This window comes from Gymnoscopelus microlampas (genome assembly GCF_963454915.1).
Source record: "Gymnoscopelus microlampas genome assembly, chromosome: 2".
Lineage (NCBI taxonomy): Eukaryota > Metazoa > Chordata > Actinopteri > Myctophiformes > Myctophidae > Gymnoscopelus > Gymnoscopelus microlampas.
The window spans coordinates 6,470,403-6,493,082 of record NC_139939.1 but is presented as its reverse complement, the minus strand read 5'-3'; the positions used below and the strand labels follow the sequence as shown (position 1 = coordinate 6,493,082).

The 22,680-nt window shown below is 41.3% G+C and overlaps 1 protein-coding gene across 2 annotated transcripts in view; it reads left to right on the top strand.

The window, feature by feature from the left end:
* Window positions 1-612: 612 nt before the first annotated feature.
* The window catches only part of LOC311061222 (striatin-like), a 65,786-nt gene continuing 43,718 nt past the window's right edge, over window positions 613-22,680 (top strand). For both annotated transcript variants that reach the window (XM_084079777.1, XM_084079776.1), the window contains exon 1: window positions 613-1,022. In XM_084079777.1, coding sequence (XP_083935903.1) covers window positions 726-1,022 — 297 coding nt within the window. In that variant the 5' untranslated portion in view covers window positions 613-725. The remainder of the gene's footprint in view (window positions 1,023-22,680) is intronic.

The following is a 22,680-nucleotide window of genomic DNA, read 5'->3' as shown; positions in this document are numbered from 1 at the left end:
CTCCTACAATGACAACGGTGGGGGTCGATAGGGGGCTCTGTGGATTTACGCGATTTTCATTTATACGTTGGTAAGTGATTTGACACACATCAAACATAACACTTAAAATGACCGGATTTCTCCTTTAAACGGCTTTTAAATAGCCATTTAACCCATTTAGCCGGGAATGTGTGCAAATCTTTAAATATATATATATATATATATATATATATATATATATATATATATATATATATATATATATATATATATATTAAATATATATTCAAAGATTTGCACTCACTTTCACAATTTTTCAAAAAATAGCAGATCTACAAGCTCATAGCGCGCGGCACTCTATGAGCTTGTAGATCTGCTATTTTTGAATAGCCAAAGAAATCTAAAATGACAGAGATACTTTCCCGGATTGCATGTTTTGAAGCTATAACTAGGCTAAGTTTGAACTTATAGTGTGAGGTGGACAGGTGGTGCAACTGGCCCCAGCCAGGTTGCTTGTTTCCCTCACAAAACCTGGCAACACTGACATTGTTGCTTTTTTTTTTTACCCATCACAGGAAGGAACGGCAGCGGAGCACCGTGCGGCGGCGGCGTGAATCACGTCTCGGAGTGAGAGGAGAGGAGAGAGAGGAGAGCGCCGCTGTTCGAACCGAACCGACGACCGTCGGACGGACGGACGACCCCCCTCCCGGGCCCCCCCGGCCATCATCACCACCACCACCACCACCATGGACGAGCAGGCGGGTCCCGGTGTGTTTTTCAACAATAACAACAACAACTCGGGCTCCTCGCAGCAGCAGCCCAGCGGCGGTACCCTGTCCGGCGGCAGCACCACCAGAGTCCCCCCGCCGGCGCTGCTGCAGCCCTCCTCCTCCTCTTCCGCCGCCGACGGTGGAGGAGGAGGAGGAGGAGAGGCGGTCCGCGCTCACTACAACGTCCCGGGGATATTGCACTTTCTACAGCACGAGTGGGCCCGGTTCGAGGTGGACAGGGCCCAGTGGGAGGTGGAGAGAGCCGAGCTGCAGGTAACTATATAACCCCCCCCCCCCCCCCCCCCCGGTAACTATATAAACCCCCCCCCCCGGCCGGCGAGAAGGTGCTGTCGTAATGCGGCTGGTGTGGGAATAATGTTTTTTTTTATTTTTTTATTATTATACTATTATTATTATTTACTTTTTAAAGTCATATTTATTATTATTATTATTATTTGCTTTTTTTAAATAATATTTGTATTATTCTATTATTTATTTATTAAAATACTATTTGTATTATTATTCTATATTATTATTATTTATTTTTTTAAATTATATTTTTATTATTATTATTTACTTTTTTAAATTATATTTATTTTTATAATTATTATTCTATTATTATTTACTACAATTCTTTTTTATGTTAATGTTCAGTTGTGGTGAGTGAGTGACGGACTGACTGACTGCTTCTTCGAGTCCCCTCACCGGTGTTACTCTAATATTGGTGAGCTAGCGAAGTCGGTGACTCAATTAGTGTCACTGTTTTTCGGAAAACTTGGTGCCCTCTTGTTAAAGTAAAAGACAGGCGAAGAAGATGGCAAGAGGTGGCCCTGAAAAGATTCAGTTGGTGGTATAGGTTATTATTTTATGTTGTTGAGAAAATAGAAAAATGGTGACCTCTAATACTTCTGTTAACCCCACGTCTAATAATGTCGTCAGTGTGTACTAAAAAAACATTTGGGGGTTGTTTATTCTTATTGTAAGTTGCACTTTGTTGTTATCATCGACAACAACGCAACAAATAGCAACCCCTGGAGTCACATAACTCCACGGGTCACCAATCTCCATGCAACACCACGGGGATGCCAGGAGACATTCTTGTGCGTAAGGCTGTATACTCCATCTGTCTGTCTGTGTGTGTGTGTGTGTGTGTGTGTGTGTGTGTGTGTGTGTGCGCGCGCAATGCTGCTGTGTAGTAGTAGTAGGCAATACCTTTTGCTCTGGTGTCGTGATCATGTTCTACTGCAACACACACTGCAGACAGTCGTGTTTGTATGAACTGTGTGTAGTAGTAGTAGTACAGTACACGACCACTATCAAACACGAACCACACTCTCAGAATGATTCAGAGCCACTTCTGTAATCGGCACATCCTCGCTTGTTCTCTTGTCTGAATACCCTCAATGCGTCCTACATATGTCCATGCATTGGTTTGTATCACTTAAAAGCCTATGTACTCAGGTGACCGGAGTCCCCCAGGGGTCTACACTAGTCCCCATCCTTTTCCCCCTCTACACAAAACCACAAATGGCAGAAGCTCACAACACATTGTAGACCGACTATTTTTGGTTGAATGTTCGTCCCCGGAATTGGAACAGTAGGGTTCATGTGGTTGATCAGCCAGGTTATTCTGGGTGGGGGGGGGGGGGTGGCTCCGGAGGTAGAGCGACCGTCTTGGAATCGGTTGGTTCCCGGTTCGATTCCGTCATGCTCCTCCTGGCTGCTCGTCGAAGTGTCCTTGAGCAAGACACTGAACCCCTACCCGCTCCCAGTGAGCACTGGGACAAGATGATCCCGCTATGGAAATTCAGTCGCTAAAGGCAGCACAGCAGTTTAACCCATTAAGACCTGGAACGCATCTGTGTCACTTTAGATTTCTTTGGCTATTTTTGAAAAATCGTTTTTTTTTTTTTCAAAAAACTGTTAAGATTTAGAAAACATTTTTAAGAATCGCCTCAGGTCTTAATGGGTTAAGTTAGAGTTACAGGGCCTTCCTTGCATGCTTCTCCCTGCCGTCGGTGTGTGAATGTGAGTGAGTGGGTGAACGTGAAATGCATGACCGTGTAAAGCGCTTTGGATAAAGGCGCTATATAATGCAGTCCATTTGCCATTTTATTCTCTGGAGTGTGAATATAAAGTCACACCTTTTTAGCTGCCAGTACACTTTGGAACACATCACCCTCATGTCCTATTTCTGACGTGATTTATTAATGGTCACATACTTGGACGGCGCAATCTCAAGTGTGACAAGCTGAATGTGTTGTCGTGTCGTGTACAAGCTGTGTTCCGTAATCTTTCTCTCGTACGAAGAAGCCAGGGGAAGGGCCTTTTTTCCGAGAAGCCGAATCAACGAGCGTAACGGTACGTGGTGGCATTTATGCACCATTTACCTTTTACAAAACCCTTCTATCTAAACCAATTACAATCCGTCTTCCTGGTTTAGTAATGGAGTCACGGTGGAATGGATTGTTGTGCAGGATATTGGAGACGGTGTTGAAGTTGATGTCTGTTTCGCAGACAGAGCCCCCCCCCCCCCCCTCTCCTCCTGTGAGCCTTGCAGAAAGGATTTGGGTTTTAACCCATTAAGGCCTGAGGTTCTGATTCTACAAAAACAGTTTTTTGAAAAACGTATGTTTCTATATCAGCGGTGCTCAAACATTTTCATGTCAAGGACCCCCAAAATGGTATGTATTTGGCTGCGGACCCCCATCTCAAAATATGTTGTTCCAGGGACCCCCCAGAAGCAAAGATTTGAGTTACAAATGTTCGCTTTAAAACAATATATATATTCAAAGATTTACACACGTTTTCATAATTTTTCTAAAATAGCAGATGCCGCGCTACGAGCTTGTATATCTGCTATTTTTGAATAGCCCAAAGTGTAAAATGATGCTTTTTAGCTCAAATCTAAAAAGTGACATAGATGCGTTCCAGGTCTCAATGGGTTAATTTTCCTTCCCATTTACCTCCGAGCTTATCAGGGGCGGTCGAGGAGAGGGGGGACCCATGAATGTCAGGGTCTTCGGGATGCGATCGTTCCGCCGGCAGTGGAGAGGAGAGGAGAGGTGGGGGGAAGGGGGAGAAAACCAATTTGAAGTGTTAATGGATTTGTTCTGCTTCTCTGTGTTCCTCCGATGGTGCACTAGACTAGACAGCTCCGCATTCCATTTCAAAAGTCCAAAGTCTGTCAAGCGCCAGAGAGAGAGACGGAGGGGAGATAGTGTCTGTCGGCCTCTTCCTTTTTCAAGGTATCTGTCTGCAGGAAACGGGAAATGGACGCACATAATCGGCAAGCCAGGAGAGGAGAGGAGAGCGTACAGGAGATGAACGAACAAACCCGCTAGCCAAATTCCAACACTCAAATTCCTGCCTTCTCGCCTCCTCCGTCCCCTCTGCCCTCCAGCACGCCGGTGTTCCGGCGAAATTGGTGACCGACCTGCCCCCGAAATATTTGACCCATCTCGTAGACTTCACATAACTTACATTGAGGTTTTGAAATTCGTGGCCTAAATCAGTGGTTCTCAAACTTTTTCAGGCCGCGACCCCCCCAAAATAATCTTATTTGAACTGGGGACCCCCCATTTAGTTTGAATTCGTTCCACAGATAAATATTGTGAAAACAGCTGATCTACAAGCTCACAACGCCTCGCGTTGCGAGGCGTTGTGAGCTTGTAGATCGGCTATTTTCACAATGTTGGCCTCTTTATTTGGCCAATGTTTTATAGTATAGTTTGGTTGACTACTTTTGATGCAGCAATGGTCTTTTTTTCCTTTTCTTTCTTTCTTTTTTGTCGAGGTATTAAAAAAAAGGATTTAAAGTCCTTAAATTGTCACTTCACTGTCATCTGGGGACCTTCCCAAAAATCATGTGGGGACCCCCCTGGGGGGTCACGACCCACAGGTTGAGAACCTCTGGGCTAAATGGTACCACTGTGTTTAACTCTTGCTAATAAACAAACCGCAGCGAGTAACGTCCCGGACACTGACGCTACGAGAAGAGATAGTCACACATTTCAACAGGTCACCAATTTCACCGCTACATCGCAATGCTGGAGGAGGCGAGGAAGCCAGAAGTGTGATTTTTGGAATTTGGCCGCTGTGACACTGACTGAAGCATTAATGACAGATGGAATGTCATGTAGCTCAGTGGATGGAGCAATGCATTTAAACCGCATGAACCCCAGCGTCCCTATTTGGTGCGATGGCTTGTAGATGATCTGCCATTTGGAAGATATTCTTAGTGTAGCGCGAAAACAGGAGGGGGGCCTAGTATAGAGCCCTGTGGGATCAACTAGGCATAAGGGTTTAAGTCGGTGGTTCTCAAACCTTTTTCTGCGGATAAAGGCCCACTTGAGAATCTTTAAAAGCAAGTGGTCAGGTGGGGTGGGCTGTGTGCATTTTGAGAGCATTTGTATTTTAACCCATTAATACCTGGAACGCATCTGTGTCACGTTAGATTTCTTTGGCTATTCAAAAATAGCAGATATACAAGCTCATAGCGCGGCACCGAGTGCCGCGCTATGAGCTTGTAGATCTGCTATTTTTTATTTTTTATTATTATTATTTTTAGATTTTTTTTCAAAAAACTATTAGGATTTAGATTTTTTTTAAGAATCGCCTCAGGTCTTAAAGGGTTAATGATCAATCAATCGATAGTGTTCCGGCTTGGATCAGTGGAACCAACGTTGTATACTTTAATCTTTAACTCTTTAACATTCTGAGTAATAGTGTAATAGTGTCACTGCCAGCGAAAACAAGCGATTTTTACTAACCTTTTGAAAAAATCATGGAATATTTTCCGTGATCACCGTCCTCATGGCGATCGCCTCATTACACGCACGGGGGTCTCGTAGAATTGGGGGGGGGGGGGATTGTCCGGTCGCGGTAATCCATTATGTGGCTTGTTTAAGCCAAAAACAACAGAAAGCAGAGAAAAAAATGTACTTTTATAAATCCTATGAAAACTCAAAATCTCGTCAAACTCGTCAGTGGGCCTTAGCAGAATCAGACGAGAAATCTGCGCTTCACAGTTTTTGAAAGAAAAAAGGACCATGTTTTTTTCCCCCATAGATTTCTTTGTAATACCAATCTTATGAAATTATCATTAAAATCTTCGGGGGCCCACTTGAAATATCCTCACGGCCCACCTGTGGGCCTCGGCCCCACAGGTTGAGAAGCGCTGGTTTTAAGTGTTTAAAACCAGGTAAAGACAGCATTTACCCCCATATACCACTATATTACGATATCTAGTCCTCCCATATCTCATCACATGATTTCGATACAGCCTTAATAAGCCTTACATGTTAGACATACTATTGTGGCTGCGTGGAAGCTCTATGGAAACATGGTTTAAATATATACTCTTTAATACATCCGCCTGCCAACAACACTCAGCATGCTGGGTTACGTAATAACTCCATGCAACCCTTAGTGCATCTCCCAGCCTGGCCAGCCTTTAAATAGGCACCTTTTTGAGCATTTACTGTCGCTCAATTACACCCCGAGAAAAATATAGCGTCTCTGTCGGGGCGGAAACCTCATACGTCCTAAACGTGTTACTTTTCACGATTCAAATTCAAAAACGGTCAAAAGCAGCAGATCTACAAGCTCGAAACGCGTCGCAAAGCGACGCGTTTCGAGCTTGTAGATCTGCTGTTTTTGATGCTTTTGTGTGCCGCTGTGGTATGATCAAATAGGGGGTTAATTTATGAAAAAACACAAAAAGTCAGAATATGGAGATAAGAGGTTTCTGCCCGACAACAACGATGTGTAAAAAAAAAAAACAGTGTTTTCTAGTCTCTGGAGGGTTGCTGAAGCGTGGTGTTGGGTGGAAGTAATATGTGTGTGTGTGTGTGTGCTTTGTGAGTGGGATGGAACTCCTACTCTGTTCCTCCTCTCCTCTCCCTTCCCCTCTCCTCTAATCTCCCCTCCTCTCCCTGTTCCTCCTTTCTCCTCCTCCCCTCCTCCTCCTCCTCTGCCCTGAGCGGATGTTTGGCATCACCACTCGGTTTCCTCTCCCTCTCCCTGGGCCTGGGCTATAAATACATGGCTTGGAGGACCGCTCGCAATTGAACGCAGAACGAGTGACGTTTTTTAAAGAGCTCTCCTGTTATGTTATTTATATTTGTAGGAGCGCTTCGCCTATTTTCAACTTTTATCTTCATATAATTGGTCCTCACTAATGTTCATTATGAGATGGTACCTTTTTCTGTCTACTCGCTCTGTGTCTCAAGAGGAGGGCTGTTATGTGGGCAGTTCAGAATCCTGCCTACCAGTGACCTCATCGGATTCGGTAGGCAGGTTTGGTCGTTTCAAACAAGATTTCAAACTTATCGCCCGTTTTTATTTTCTATTGACGCGAGGAGGCGAGAACAATGGCTTCCGTATCAGCATGCTAACCTTCCAGGAAGAGAAAGTAGTTTCTATTGGCTTGGAAGCCCGATCGATGATGATTCACTGACTGTACTCTGTACTCAGAGTTGAAATAAAGGTTATGATGATGATTGAAAAATTGTATTTGGGCTTAGCAGAGACATAGAGAAAAATTAAATCACTGATATACAATGAAAACATACTAGACAAGTCGAATAGCAATAAACATGGCTACTGTATATGTAACCTCAACTAATTGACGGTTGGGTCCAGCTGCTACACAGCCAGCTCTTTAGCCTCAAAATAGAGACGCCAGGTTGAAAGTGGTTTAACCCATTAAGACCGGGAAAAGCATCTGTCATTTTAGATTTTAACCACTTTAACCATTACTTTATACTTTGGCTATTCAAAATTAGCAGATATACAAGCTCATTGAGCTTGTAGATCTGCTATTTTTTTTAAATCGTGAAAATTTGTTCCAAATCTTTGAGTATATATTTGTTAAGCGAACATTTTAAACTCAAATCTTTTCTCTCTCTCTCTCTCTCTCTCTCTCTCTCTCTCTCTCTCTCTCTCTCTCTCTATATCTATATATCTATGTATCTATATATATATATATATATATATGCGCCAAATGCATATCATTTTAGGGGTCCTTGACATGAAAAAGTTTGAGAACCACTGATATCATAGCAACACAAGTGTTTCAGAAAACTGTTAGGTTTTAGAAGACATTTGTAGAATCGGCCTCAGGTCTAAATTTTCTAATAAAACACCTCGGCTGCATAATGCCAACACTGATGAATCAGCCCAAAACGTCAAGTTATGGCCGATGTATGGTCCAGAGATCAATACAGTATATTGGTCTAGCTGAACTACAGCGTCTGTGGAAAGCAGCTCAGTATGTGTGAGTTAGAACAGTGGTTCTCAACCTGTGGGCCAGGAGGACATGTCAAGTGGGCCCCCAAATAATTGACGGAAACTGTTTAAACTTTTTTCTTTAAAACGTTGAAAAATGCATTGTCATTGTGAATCCGTTAAATATAAGCCTTAAAGGGTAAGACCACTTTGGTAGAGGTTTGGGTTGTGTATTTACCTTGCCATGATGTAACTCCAAAGGTGGGCAAGAAATCAAAAATAATTGCTCCATTGATTAGAAATTGATAATTCAAAATATGCTCCTCATTGACTTACATTTTACGGTAAAACAGCTCTTAAAGTCACTCTTTTAGCACATAAATGAACCCAAACATAGCTGATTCAGACAATATAGAACATCACCAAACCCAGTACTGTTTGTTTTTTTAATAAAAATGTCAACTTCCTGTTGATTTTACTATTTGAAGATCTGGATCCGGATCCGCCGATCCAGTCCGGGTTTTCTACTTATTAAAAATGGCAAAATCAACAGGAAGTTGACATTTTTATAAAAAAAAAACAGTACTGGGTTTGGTGATGTTCTATATTGTCTGAATCAACTTTGTTTGCGTTCGTTTTTGTGCTAAAAGAGTGACTTTGAGAGCAGTTTTACTGTACAATGTAAGTCAATGAGGAGCATATTTTGAATTATCAATTTCTAATCAATGGAGCAATTATTTTTTATTTCTTGCCCACCTTTGGAGTTACATCATGGCGAGGTAACTACACAACCCAAACCTCTACCAAAGTGGTCTTGCCCTTTAAAGTATACATACTACACGTTTGTTCCATTTATCCAAGCCGGAACTGATCATTAAAATAAATATGCTCTGAAAAATGCACGCGGTCCCATTCATCCGACCACTTAACGCGGGCAGCCGTTCCGCAAAACGCTTTTTCCGCTCGAGTGGGCCCCGTTCCAGAAAAGCGTTGAGAACGCTATTTCAGTCTTCGGTGTAGGCGTTTGAGAAGATGCTTGCTCCTACGCTTGCTTTACCCCCCCCCCCCCCCCATTCAGAGCGTGGCTCTCGTAGCGGAGCGGAATGGGGGGGGAATCTCCCTCGACTCGCCTGGTTTGTCTGCTGGAATTCCCACAGCAGGGAGGGTTGTCTTGTAAAAAGCAGGTCAGAGAAGAAAAGACTTGCGCTTCCTCTTCCCTAATCTGGTTCGCTCTCATCCAGCAAACATCTACGCACGACGAGACGAGAGCTGCCCGGAAGACTATAGGCTTCTTCTGCCTTTTTGCTCAAGGGACGCCGTGACGATAGCACAGGGCGAAAATATATCCAAACCAAAATGTAGGCTACTTATAACCGAATAATCAAGAAACAAGGTTTTTATAGTTTTTCCCCCTCTAACAGTATATATCATTGAATCGGTCAGAAAAAACTCTAAATTCTTTTTTATTATCGACTAAATTGATCATTCTGATTAGCCACTTAACCCATTAAGACCTGAGGCCGATTCTACAAATTGTCTTCTAAATCCTAACAGTTTTTTTTTGAAAAAAAAGCCTATGTTGCTACATCAGTGGTTCTCAAACTTTTTCATGTCAAGGCCCCCCCCAAAATGATAATGTATTTGGCCGCGGACCCCCCATCTCAAATATTTTGTTCCAGGGACCCCCCAGAAGCAAAGATTAGAGTTAAAAATGTTCGCTTTAAAAATATATATTCAAAGATTTGCACCCATTTTCCCGATTTTTCAAAAATAGCTTGTAGATCTGCTATTTTTGAATAGCCAAAGACATCTTAAAATGACACGGATGCGTTCCCGGTCTTAATGGGTTAACCCCGTCTTACACTTTGCTATACGTACAACGGTGTACAGTGGTCGCGAAAATAGCCGATCTATAAGCTCACAACACGTATTGCTATGCATTGTGAGCTTGTAGATCAGCTAGTTTCACTTTTTGACTTAATGGTTCATTATGATTAATTGCTATCGTAAACATTAAACATTTGAGCTAAAAAGCATTATTTTACACTCTGGCTATTCAAAAATAGCAGATCTACAAGCTCATAGCGCGGCACCGAGTGCCGCGCTATGAGCTTGTAGATCTGCTATATGAAAATGTGTGCAAATCTTTGAATATATATATATATATATATATATATATATATATATATATATATATATATATATATATTCTTTTAAAGCAAACATTAACTCAAATCTTCGCTTCTGGGGGGTCCCTGGAACAACATTTTGAGATGGGGGGGTCCGCGGCCAAATTCATATCATTTTGGGGGTCCTTGACATGAAAAAGTTTGAAAACCACTGATATAGAAACATACGTTTCTCAGAAAACCGTTTCTTTTCCGACATTTTGCAGAATCGGAACCTCAGGCCTCAATGGGTTAAAGTGATCCAACTGAAGTGTGCAGTACGTTTCAACATTGGCCTATCCGCTGACAGAACATGACTGCTGCTTATCGTCATGACTGTATAGAGGATATAGAGCAGGGTTTTCTCCAAGGACATTTTCATCTCTAATTAAATTATGTTTACTTGGACAGATGGTGCGTGTGTGTGGTTGTGTGTGGTTGTGCGTGTGCGTGCGCGTGTGTGTGGTATCCTACATACCTGGATGCAAGCAGAGGCACTGCTGTGCGGTCATGATAAAACATCATACTGTGATTCCATCTCTTTTATTTGTACTGCTTATCTTCAGCTCCTACAAAGAGAACTTGTCACTAAGACGGTTCAATATTCTGCTGTTGGGAGTTGTCCAGCGTATGCATCAAATGGATGACTTACTATTCTATATATCAGTGTTTCTCACAGACCCATTTGTATGGGTCATGAGTAAATACCGGAAATAATAATGTCCGCACACTGAAAATCTTTAAAAGAAGCTCCCAGGTTTTATTTAACGTTTCGACACAATAAGGTCGTCTTCAGAATTTCTTTTTTTCCTGAAGAAGACCTTATTCTGTCGAAACGTTGAATAAAACCTGGGAGCTTCTTTTAAAAATGTTCAGTTTGCGGACTTTATTATTTCTTATATTAACCACTGTTGGTCCTGCACCTGCCGTCCTTGTGGATGTGCCAGTTTTATTGTTTCTCACAGGTAAATACCCCCTTTTTTCCTTACACATTTTTCCAAAAAGTACCAAAAAACATTTTAAGAAATTAAAAAGACATTTCAGATATTCATTGAACAGTATTTCATACATTTACAAAATTCCATTCATAAATCATTTTTCAAGCGTAAGAAGTAGTGAAAATAGCAGATCTACAAGCTCATAACGTGTTGTGACGTGTTCTGAGCTTGTAGATCGGCTATTTTCACTAGTTTGGGTCCCGGGGAGACAGTGAATTTGTCGAGCAAAAAAGATTGTCGAACCACCACCACTGCTATACAGTATGAACCACAGTTAAATGTCACTTTAGTTTAGAAGGGCATGTCTTTTGTAAATGAATGAAAAAGGCATTGCTCTGAAACCGTAGCTGATAAAGACACAACTAGGAAACCACAAGGCAGTTGGAAATATTGACTCCTTTCTTTTTTCCCCCCCTCACATCTTAGAGTAGTATTTATTTTCACCCAATTTAGTCTATACGCAAATGAATTCCTCCCACTGACTGCTTGCCACAGCTGCTGTGGCTCGCCTGCAGTGAGGAGCCCCCACCGGGCGGACGCAGCGCCTCCGTCCTAGTCCTCCCGCTGAACATTCCCCGCTGACAGGCTCCGCCCCAGCCTGTAGGAGTACGTGCGGTGACAAATTATATCACCTTTCCCGCCCGGCTACCCTCCCCCGAACACGGGCCAGGTCAGGGGTCTTCAATGTTTTAAGGCCAAGGACCCCCTAGCTGAGAGAGAGAGATGTATAAAATTGTGTTTTAGATTCAACTTTTTTTGTTTACTTGGTCTGCTCTTTTTTTCCCCTCTGCACCCATTCCTCTTTTCCGAAAATATCAGATCTACAAGCTCACAACGCCTCGCAGCGCGAGGCGTTGTGAGCTTGTAGATCTGATATTTTCGGCTAATGTTCCCCATCACACGATCTGGCGGACCCCCTGTTGTATCTCTGAGGACCCCCTAGGGGTCACGGACCCCCTGTCGAAGAAGAACCCTGTATTAGGCCATATAAGGATAATTTCAAATGAACAGTGTGTATCAGTGGGGATATGAGAGACTTCCTTCTCCTCCAGCAGACATCACTACTAGGCCTGTCACGGTTATTAGATTACATAATCATATGATCGCAATTAAGTGAGCTAATCACAGTTATTTAGCATAATCATTAGAATCAAATCAAAAACGCTGCGACGCGTTGGGAGCTTGTAGATCGGCTATTTTCAGAGCGCAACTCCCCGAAGCGCAACCAAACTTAAAACGACTTGTCTTTTAGTTCTGCTGGATCTCGTCTCCACTCGTCCCTCACTAACATTTTAGTTTTTTGTTGTTGACGAAATTGACAATATATTTGGTCTTAGTCATCATACTGTAGCTTGGTTTTTATTTAGTTTTCGTCAGTGAAAAAAAGGTAGTCGACGAACATTTCTCGTCATAGTTTTAGTCGACGAAATCAGCAGTGCACCACCAGACCACAGTGACACAGTAGGCCCCATGACCTGGTTTCCACTGTCTGCCCGGCATGGCTACTGGACTGACTGACTGCAGACATCCATGATCCATGGTGGTCACTCACACTCACTGTCACACTGTAGACACACGTCCTGTCCTACTGACCTAGTGGGACTCTGGAACACTGTAATGCCGTATAGCAGTAGGTTCTCAAACCGTTTCATGTCGAGGAACCTCCAAAATGATATGTATTTGGCCGCGGACCCCCCCATCTCAAAATATGTTGTTCCAGGGACCCCCAGAAGCAAAGATTTGAGTTATACATGTTGCCTTTAATATATATATATATATATATATATATATATATATATATATATATATATATATATATATATATATTCAAAGATTTGCACACATTTTCACAATTTTTCAAAAATAGCAGATCTACAAGCTCATAGCGCGGCGAGCTTGTAGATCTGCTATTTTTGAATATCCAAAGTATGCAATAATGGTCCAAATGATTGTGACGCTATATTAACTTATTAAGCTGGGGACCCCCTGGCACCCCGCCAAGGACCCCTGGGGGTCCCCGGACCCAACTTTGAGTACCAATGCTGTATACAGTAGCTCTCAAACTGTTTTGTGTCAAGGACCCCGCAAAATTGATATGTATTTGGCTGTGGAAATCCCCCCCATCTGAAAATGTTTTGAGCCAGGGACCCCGCAGACGAGAAGATTTCTGTTAACACTTAAAAAAAAATATTCAACATTTTTCAAACACTTCGAAAATGTTTAAAAACAGCACTTTGTGCCTCGCTGCGGGCTTGTACATCTGCTATTTTTTAATAGCCATCATATAAAATATGGAGCACCGTAGTTATAACTGTAATGGATTGGTTTAACCCATTCAATACGGGAACGCATATTTGTCATTTTAGATGTCTAGCAGATCTGCATCTGCTATTTGTTTGGAAAATCGTGAAAATGTGTGCAAATGTTTTACAAATGAACATTTGTAACTCAAATCTTTGCTTCTGTGGGGGGGTCCCTGGAACAAGATATTTTGAGATGGGGGGTCCGCGGCCAAATACATAATGCTGGGGGCCTTTGACAGAAAAAAAGTTTGAGCACCACTGATATAGCAACATACGTTTTTCAGAAACTAGTTAGGATTTAGAAGACCTTTCGTACATGTTTTGTTGAGTCAAATCATCGGTAAAAACTCCAGAATTCTCCAAAATTGGGATCGGACCCAAAAATGAACCCTCTGCTCTGTTTTGGATTCTCTTTTAGTTTTTTCAATCAGTGTGGAAGTGTTCCAGTTGAACCACAGTGTTTACATGGTTCTCTCAATAGCCTGGTTAAACCCTGTGGGTGTATATTCTATGCTGCTCATCTAACTTAACACAATAGAATACTCCCACCTACTTAACTTTAATGCTTTAACCAACGACTTTAACCCAATCAATCCGGGAACGCTTCTGTGTGTCATTTTAGATTTCTTTGGCTATTCAAAAATAGCAGATCTACAAGCTCATAGCGCGGCACTCTGCGCTTTTTGAAAAAATCGTGAAAATGTGTGCAAATCTGTGAATATATATTTTTAAAGCGAACGTTTGTAAAAAATAAATAAAATCAGGGACCCCCAGAAGCAAAGATTTGAGTTAAAAATGTTCGCCTTAAAAATATATATATTCAAAGATTTGCACATGTTCAAGATTTTTCAGAAATAGCAGATATACAAGCTCATAGCGCGGCACCGAGTGCCGTGCTATGAGCTTGTATATCTGCTATTTTTGAATAGCTTAAGTATAAATGAATGGTTATAGCTAAAATCTAAAATGACACGGATGCATTCCAGGATTGAATCGGTTAACACAGTCTTTCATTTTGTGTGTGTTTGTGTGTGTGTGTGTGTGACTGAGTGTGAATGTGCAAAAATGAAATTAGTGCTGGAAGAATGGTCAGGTCTCCAGGCTACATACAGTATGCGCTGACTATTAGTGACTAACCGCACATAACATATATCTCTTACAATAGACATCTTCTGTGTGTGTGTGTGTGTGTGTGTGTGTGTGTGCGTGCTAATATTGCTATATCTGGGCCAAATGTCCTCACAAATATATAATAATTTGAGAAAAAAAAGACATTTTTCCTGGTTGTTTTATAGTTAAAGAGATTTTTTTTTAGTTAGGCTTACAATTAGTCACAATATGACACATTCTATATCTGCTATTATCGGTGTGCAACACCGGCACATTTTAATGAAGTATGATTAAGTGTAATAATTCAGGCTTCAGGTGTTAGGTTTGAAAATGGCAAAAGAGAGGTAGAAATGGCGTCGAAATTGCGTGTCCAAAAAAGCTTTTCACTTTCTTGTATACGACCAATTGTTGAAAACAGGGGGTGAAATGATTGAAGTTGAAGTCCAGTACGGTGTGTTATGCTCAGATAGACGCTGATTTCATGTGTTTACTGTACTTTGTCAATACATCACGTCTCAGGCTATCGCGTTACGTAACATCACAGGAACGTTGTTGTCTCTTGGAGGTGATACGTTGTGGGGAAGTCACTCGGTGGTAACCTGAACAGCGTGGGAGGAAAGATGAGTGTTGCTTTTAGAACGGCAGGAACAACCGATTCACGTCGGTTTGATCTCATAGTGAAAGGGCTGTGGGGATCGTATTAACCCATTAAGACCTGGAACTGTGTCATTTTTAGATTTGAGCTAAAAAAAGCATTATTTTACACTTTGGGCTATTCAAAAATAGCAGATCTACAAGCTCATAGCGCGGCACCGAGTGCCGCGCTACGAGCTTGTAGATCTGCTGTTTTTGAAAATTCGTGAAAATGTGTGCAAATCTTTGAATATGTATATTTTTAAAGCGAACATTTTTAACTCAAATCTTTGCTTCTGGGGGGTCCCTGGAGCAAAATATTTTGATGGGGGTCCGCGGCCAAATACATATCATTTTGGGGGTCCTTGACATGAAAAATATTGAGCACCACTGATATAGAAACATGCGTTTTTCAGAATACTGTTGAGATTTAGGAGACATGTAGAATCGGCTTCAGGTCTTAAAGGGTTAAGACCTGAGGCCGATTCTACAAATGCCTTCTAAATCCGTAGTTCTCAAACTTTTTCATAATTCAAAATGATTCACTTTAAGATAAAAAAAAAAAATGCAGATATACAAGCTCGCAGCGCGGCACTAAGTGACGCCCTATGAGCTTGTATATCTGCTATATTTGAATAGTCAACGCTAAAACCAAAATGAAAGTTAGCAGGTCTAAATGTTTTTACACCACATGTTTACGTACGTCCATCATGGTGAAAGATTAATTTGATGAACTGTTGACACTGAGATCAGTTGATGTAAAAGTCCTTCTGTGATGACATCATCACATGATCCCATCACATGATGAACCTCAGCCTCTGTGTTGTTTCATAAGAAACAAGAAACCACATGAACCCTAGACTAGGGGACTAGGGTTTGGTTGATTTTTCCTCACTGTATTGCCTATTTTAATGTTTTATGCTTTTGCTTTTATTGTATTTTATTTTATGTTTGCTTTATTGTTAAATTGGTTGTAACTGTAACTGTATTCTTGCTCTGTAAAGCACTTTGCGCTGCATTTCATGTCATGAAAGGTGCTATACAAATAAAGTTTATTATTATTATTAGAGCAGTGTTTCTCAAACCTTTTCATGTCAAGGACCCGCAAATTGATATCTATTTGGCTGACGACCCCCCCCCCCCCCATCTAAAAAAAATGTTGTGCCAGGGATTTTTCAAAAAAAGCTTGTAGATCTGCTATTTTTGAATAGCCAAAGTATAGAATACGGTTAAAATGATTGTGACGCTATATTAACTCATTTTGCTGGGGACCCTCGGTACCCCCTCAAGGACCCCTGGGGGGCCCCGGACCCCACTTTGAGAACCAATGTCTCTAATAGAGTCTCTATTCTGGGGACAATGTTCAGTGATAATAGCTGATCTACAAGCTTGAGAGCGTACATAGATCTTTTTGCAGTTGGCCTAGTATAGATAGTATTTCCCTCCCCTCCCCTCCTCTCCTCTCCTCTCCTCAGTGCATTCTAGACATAAGTTAGTTCTAATTAAAGTCTAGACAGCAGCCTATGAGGAAGAGCACACGTCAACCAGCTCCCCCTGGGGGGGAGGAGGATCACAACACCCACACTTCCTCCTCCTGCTCCTCCTCCTCCATCTCATTTGCACTTCCATCCATCCATCCATCCATCCCTCCCTCCATCATTTGGCTTTTGTGTGGCTTTTGGGTGTTTGCAGAGCGAGGAGGATTGTATGGAATGCCAGCTGAGCTTGGTGTGTGTGTGTGTGTGTGTGTGTGTGTGTGTGTGTGTGTGTGTGTGTGTGTGTGTGTGTGTGTGTGTGTGTGTGTGTGTGTGTGTGTGTGTGTGCGTGCTCTGACCGTCCTAGTCGTGACCTGTGGCTAACAAGATATTTGGTCTGCATCTTCTGTAGCTAGTGGACTAGTCTATTAACCCATGCTGCCCCTACTAATGGTTTACTAAATACTAATCGGTGGTGGTGAACAAACAAAGGAGCGGAAATTGGTGCTCAATCTGCTCATGTGTTTTGCACTCAAACACACTGAGGCTTACGTAGATACAGTACTTTTGTGCACATTAATGAGCAGGAGGAATATCTGTCTAGTTTAAATATGAATTGTCTCAAGATTTAGGAAAAGTATTGTTTTATAAAAATCAAATAACAATAATAATAAGAAGAAGAAAAGAAAATTACAGAACATTTTTACTGTGGTGCTCAAATTTAAGCAGTGGTGGCGCACCATGGTAAATGCATGTAGGGGAAACGCTTGTTTAAACTATTTATTTATCGTAATTGGAAAACATGCTATGACAATACATTATTTTCTAAAATACCACTTCCCAGTGAGCCATAGTCGTCTTAGACCTCCGTCTAAAACTGGGTTATAATTGGTCTTAAAGTGAACGTTTTTTCAACGTCTATTCTTAGCCTAGACATTGATTAGCTGTTTTTTAAGCGTCTATATTTAGACCGTTTATATTATAGATGTCATTTCAACGGCTATGATATAGACCATACATGGGCAACTGGCGGCCCGGGGGCCACATGCGGCCCACACCTTCACTTAATACGGCCCGCAGGTTAATATCGGAATACTGATATATTATTGATTTCAGCTGTTACAATTGCAAACATGACCCGCTTTAATTACTACTACTATATTAGTAGTAGCTTAAATGACTAGTATTAAAATGATTGTCTTTTTTATGTCCAATGTATTTGTATTTAAGTTCATAAAGTTAACATAAGTATAACTAAATGCATTTGAAATTAAATAAAAATGTTACTTTTCAGGATTCCAATAAAAAAATAGCAACAAATAAATCTGAATTCCAACTCAAAAATAGCAAAAATAGCCGATCTACAAGCTCAAGACGCGTTTTGAGCTTGTAGATCGGCTATTTTTGCCATTTTTGTGTGACAGGCCTGACAGTATATGCAATGTGGCCCTCTGGAGTGAGTGTGGAAATATAGTGGCCCTCTCCATCATCAAAGTTGCCCACCGCTGATATAGACGGTCTATATATAGATGCTTAAAAAACAGATAATCAATGCCTATGCTAAGAATAGATGTTGAAAAAACGTTCACTTTTAAACCAATTATAACCCCGTTTTAGCCTAGCCCTTGGACGTATTTTAGACGTCTAATAGCCCGAAAAATTCTCAGTGGGTTCTGTCACCGCAGCCGCTCTCTTCTAGCTTCCGGAAAGTTCTCCTGAACGCAATCTAGTTATAATAAATCTAGGAGGTGTAATAACTGTCCAAAGGAACTTTGGCATGAAGGCACTGGCACTGCGTTTGCCCGTTAGCTCTGCAATGACGTCACTTTGTTCTCGTTGAAATGAGTCATTGACAAAAGTTTGAGTCTGGCCACTAATACTGGTTTTATTTCTATTTAACCCATTCAGACCTGGAACGCATCTGTGTCACTTTAGGTTTCTTTGGCTATTCAAAAATAGCAGATATACAAGCTCATAGCGCGGCACCGAGTGCCGCGCTATGAGCTTGTAGATCTGCTATTTTGAAAAATCTTGAAAACATTTTTTTTTTAGGATTTTGAAAACATTTTTAAGAATCGCCTCAGGTCTTAATGGGTTACAAAAAAGCTAAACTTGCAAACACTGTGTAACATCTGTAATCTCAGCAACCTGTCTGTCTGTCTGTCTGTCTGTCTGTCTCTCTGTCTGTCTGTCTCTCACCAGATGTCTTGAGTTTCCAAGGTAGCCGATGTCTTGCATCAAACTGTACTCTCTCAACTCTCTGCCATTGTTGCCATAGTTACCCAGCATCTTGACTCACCCGTTTGCAGTGGGGTGTGTTTAGAAGTCCAGTGTTTTATTTAAAGGTTTCTACTTTATTAACGCGGCGCGATGCGTGAGCTTTGTGAGCTTGTAAATCGTCTTTTTCTAAATATGCATTTTGAAGTATAAGATTATTAAATATGCCAGTCATTTCTTTGTGTTTGTTATTTGTCATATCTTTTTGTTTACACGGTCTAAATGGCAGACAAAAAATTTAGTTTGTATTCATATGTTCCAATGCCAAACAACGCTGTTGAATTGTTAATCCCAATTATTTGTAAGTAATCGTCAGCTGAGGTGTGTGTGTGTGTGTGTGTGTGTGTGTGTGTGTGTGTGTGTGTGTGTGTGTGTGTGTGTGTGTGTGTGTGTGTGTGTGTGTGTGTGTGTGTGTGTGTGTGTGTGTGTGTGTGTGTGTGTGTGTGTGTGTGTGTGAGAGTGAGAACTGTCCCCACACGTATACAAGAAATGGTCATTGCGACATTTCCTGGTCTTCACAAGAGAAATGGTTGTTTTATGGCTACAACATATTTTTGAAGATTTACAATTAGTACAAGATTCAGGTTGGAGTTAGGATTATACATTTAGAACTTCTGTTTAGGGATTAGATGTAGAGTTATGCCCTATGTGTGTGTGTGTGTGTGTGTGTGTGTGTGTGTGTATGCCGGAAAACAGCTGATCTAGTACATGCCCTTGTAGATCTGCTACTATTCGGCTCTACGGTTATGTAAAAAAGAAAAGTGTTGCCATGCATAAAATTGTCGTCATAAAAGGTTGATGGCCTCACATACTGTATAGTAGTAATACAAATGTGTGTGTGTGTGTGTGTGTGTGTGTGTAACCCACATGCAGTGTAAAGTGGGTAACCCACATGTTAAAAGTGTTCCGTGCGAGGGATTAACCCATTAAAACCGGGAAAGCATAGAGTGTCATTTTAGATTTTTGCGTTGGCTATTCAAAAATAGCAGATCTGCAAGCTCGCGGCACGTCGCTTTGTGCCACGCTGCTATTTTTGAACATTTTAGAAAAATCTTGAAAGTGTGAAAACGACTAATTTCGAAGGCGTTTTTGTACAACGGGTCTTAATGGGTTAAGATGTTCCATATCAGATTAGTAGAAACGGGGGCATTGCAGTTCTGACTCACACTCACACAATGACTCTCTGACGACTTCTCTCTCTTCAGCGTTGCCATGATTCTACGACAGAAACAAGCCACCAGGTCTATGAAAACAAGCCACTTAAACCCTGTATGGTTGACCGGAGTCCCTCAGGGCTCTATGCTAGTGTATTTTCTGTTATTGTGGCGAAAAGCTTTCGGTTAAAATAGCCGAACGACAAGCTGGGGGGTTGTGAGCTTGTCGATCGGCTATTTTCAGCGAACGCTTCTACAAGCTTACAGTGCAGCACCGAGTGCTGCGCTGTAAGCTTGTAGATCTGCTTGTAGATCTGCTTGTAGATCTGAAACAAAATCGTGAAAATGTGTGCAAATCTTTGAATATATCTATATACATTTTCAACTCAAATCTTTGCTTCTGGGGGTCCCTGAAACTAAATATTTTGAGATGGGGGTCCGTGGACAAATACATATCATTTTGGGGGTCCTTGACATGAAAAAAGTTTGAGAACCACTGATTATAGCAACATACATTTCTTTTCTCCAAAAAAAACCTGTTAGGATTTAGAAGACATTTGTAGAATCCCCAGATGCAAAGATTTGAGTTAAAAATGTTTGCTGTAAAGATTTTCACAATTTAAAAACAAAATAGCAGATCTACAAGCTCGTAGCGCGGCACTATGAGCTTGTATATCTGCTATTTTTGAATAGCCCAAAGTATGAAATAATGGTTATAGCCTAGCTATCAAGCTACCACTTGATAATCATGAAAGCGTTCGCACATGCATTTAGAGCATGTTTATTTTAACGATCAATAGATCAATTGTGTTTGGATCAATGGACCCGTGTTTTGCCAACTATATCTGAGGGGCCCCACTTGCACTATCCTTACGGACCACAGGTTGAGAACCGCCGGTTACTTTAGTCCAAATATTGTGTTAACCCTTAAATCACGTCCATCAGCCATAGCTTCCGCTTGACCGGCGTCGCTGACCTCCTCCATAGCTCAGATGGTTTGTCGTTTGGTTCCCACGACGCCTTAGAAGACTTAACGTCCGTCCTGTGGCTTCCAGAGCGTGAACGAAGACAGCCTTTAAAAAAAGGACTTAACGTCCTGGCACTGTGTCTCTGCGGCAATGTGGGACATTAACCCATTAAGACCGGGAATCGCATACTGTGTAATTTTTATATTTCTTTGGCTATACAAAAAATAGCAGATATGCACCGAGTGCCGCACTTATGAGCTTGTAGATCTGCAATTTGTTTTTTAAATTGTGAAAATTTGTGCAAATCTTTTTTTAAATTAACCTTTTTTACTCAAACTGGGTGGTCCCTGGAACATCATATCATCATTGACATGAAAAAGTTTGAGAACCACTGATATTATAGCAACATAAGTTTAAACAAAAAAAACTGTTTTAGATCTAGAAGATATTTGTAGATTTTCACAAATGTTCACGATTTTTCAAAAATAGCAGATCTACAAGCTCATAGCGCGGCACTCGGTGCCGCGCTATGAGCTTGTAGATCTGCTGTTTTTGAACAGCCAAAGAAATCTTAAAAATGACACACAGATGCGTTCCCGGTCTTAATGGCTTAAGACGCTAATAAAAAACGTATTTTAAAATATCGTTTTGATGCTCATATTAACCTTAAGTTACAATGGGTTTGTATAGGAAGGGGGCGTGTCTGATAAAATGAATATCAGATATCTAAATATTGAATCGAGAAACTTAAAAACTGTCTTGGGTGTTCACAAAAGCTTGAGTAGATGATAAAATGACCAAATTTTTTTTTTGAAGTGAAATATCCCTTTTAACTCACTGAGTGCCATTAACGTGTTTCACGTGTTTTTACCGCTATGGCTCAATGTGCCAATCACGTGTTTCACGTGTTTTTGAAAAATTAGTAAATTTCTTTTTATTTTTTAAACACGTTCAGAACCCAAGATATCATCATCTGAAGATTTGCAGCTCCATCCACTCCTTGTTTAACTTAGAACTGAAAAAGGCTGTATCTCGCTAAAGCACTTTTTGTTTAGTTCGAAAAAAACGCTGGCACTGGGACAACATCATTCTGAAATAATTCTGGCAGTGCTGGCACTCAATGAGTTAATAAAGTATTCGATCAATCAATCAAACGATGTGACCCCAGTGCCCCACTTGGGTCACCACAGTCAAAAAAAGCGCCTACTCATGGCATCTAGGCCACTCACATCCTCCGGGACAAACGCAGCCGTCTGTTCCTCACTCTCTCTCTTACATCATAAGAGGGATTGTTGTGCTTTTGTCATCATCGCCGCTCCGAGGCTGTGGAGCAAATCTTTCTCTCTCTCTCTCTCTATTGAAAGCCTGTCTGTATTCCCTCGCTTTTCAGACTAACTGAAGATGCTGTCTGTTAGTTCTATGTACTGTAGTCTCTGCTTTGTTTCTGTCTTTTTACTGTCTCTCTGATTGATATTGTACAGGAAACTGTGGTTGACGTTGGTTGCTTTTAAATGTGCTTTTTAAATACACTTGATTTGACTTGAATTGAGACAGACAGACAGGAGTTGGGTGAGATAGAGTTCAGGTCAGGTCCTGCACGGTCCAATTTTGAGAA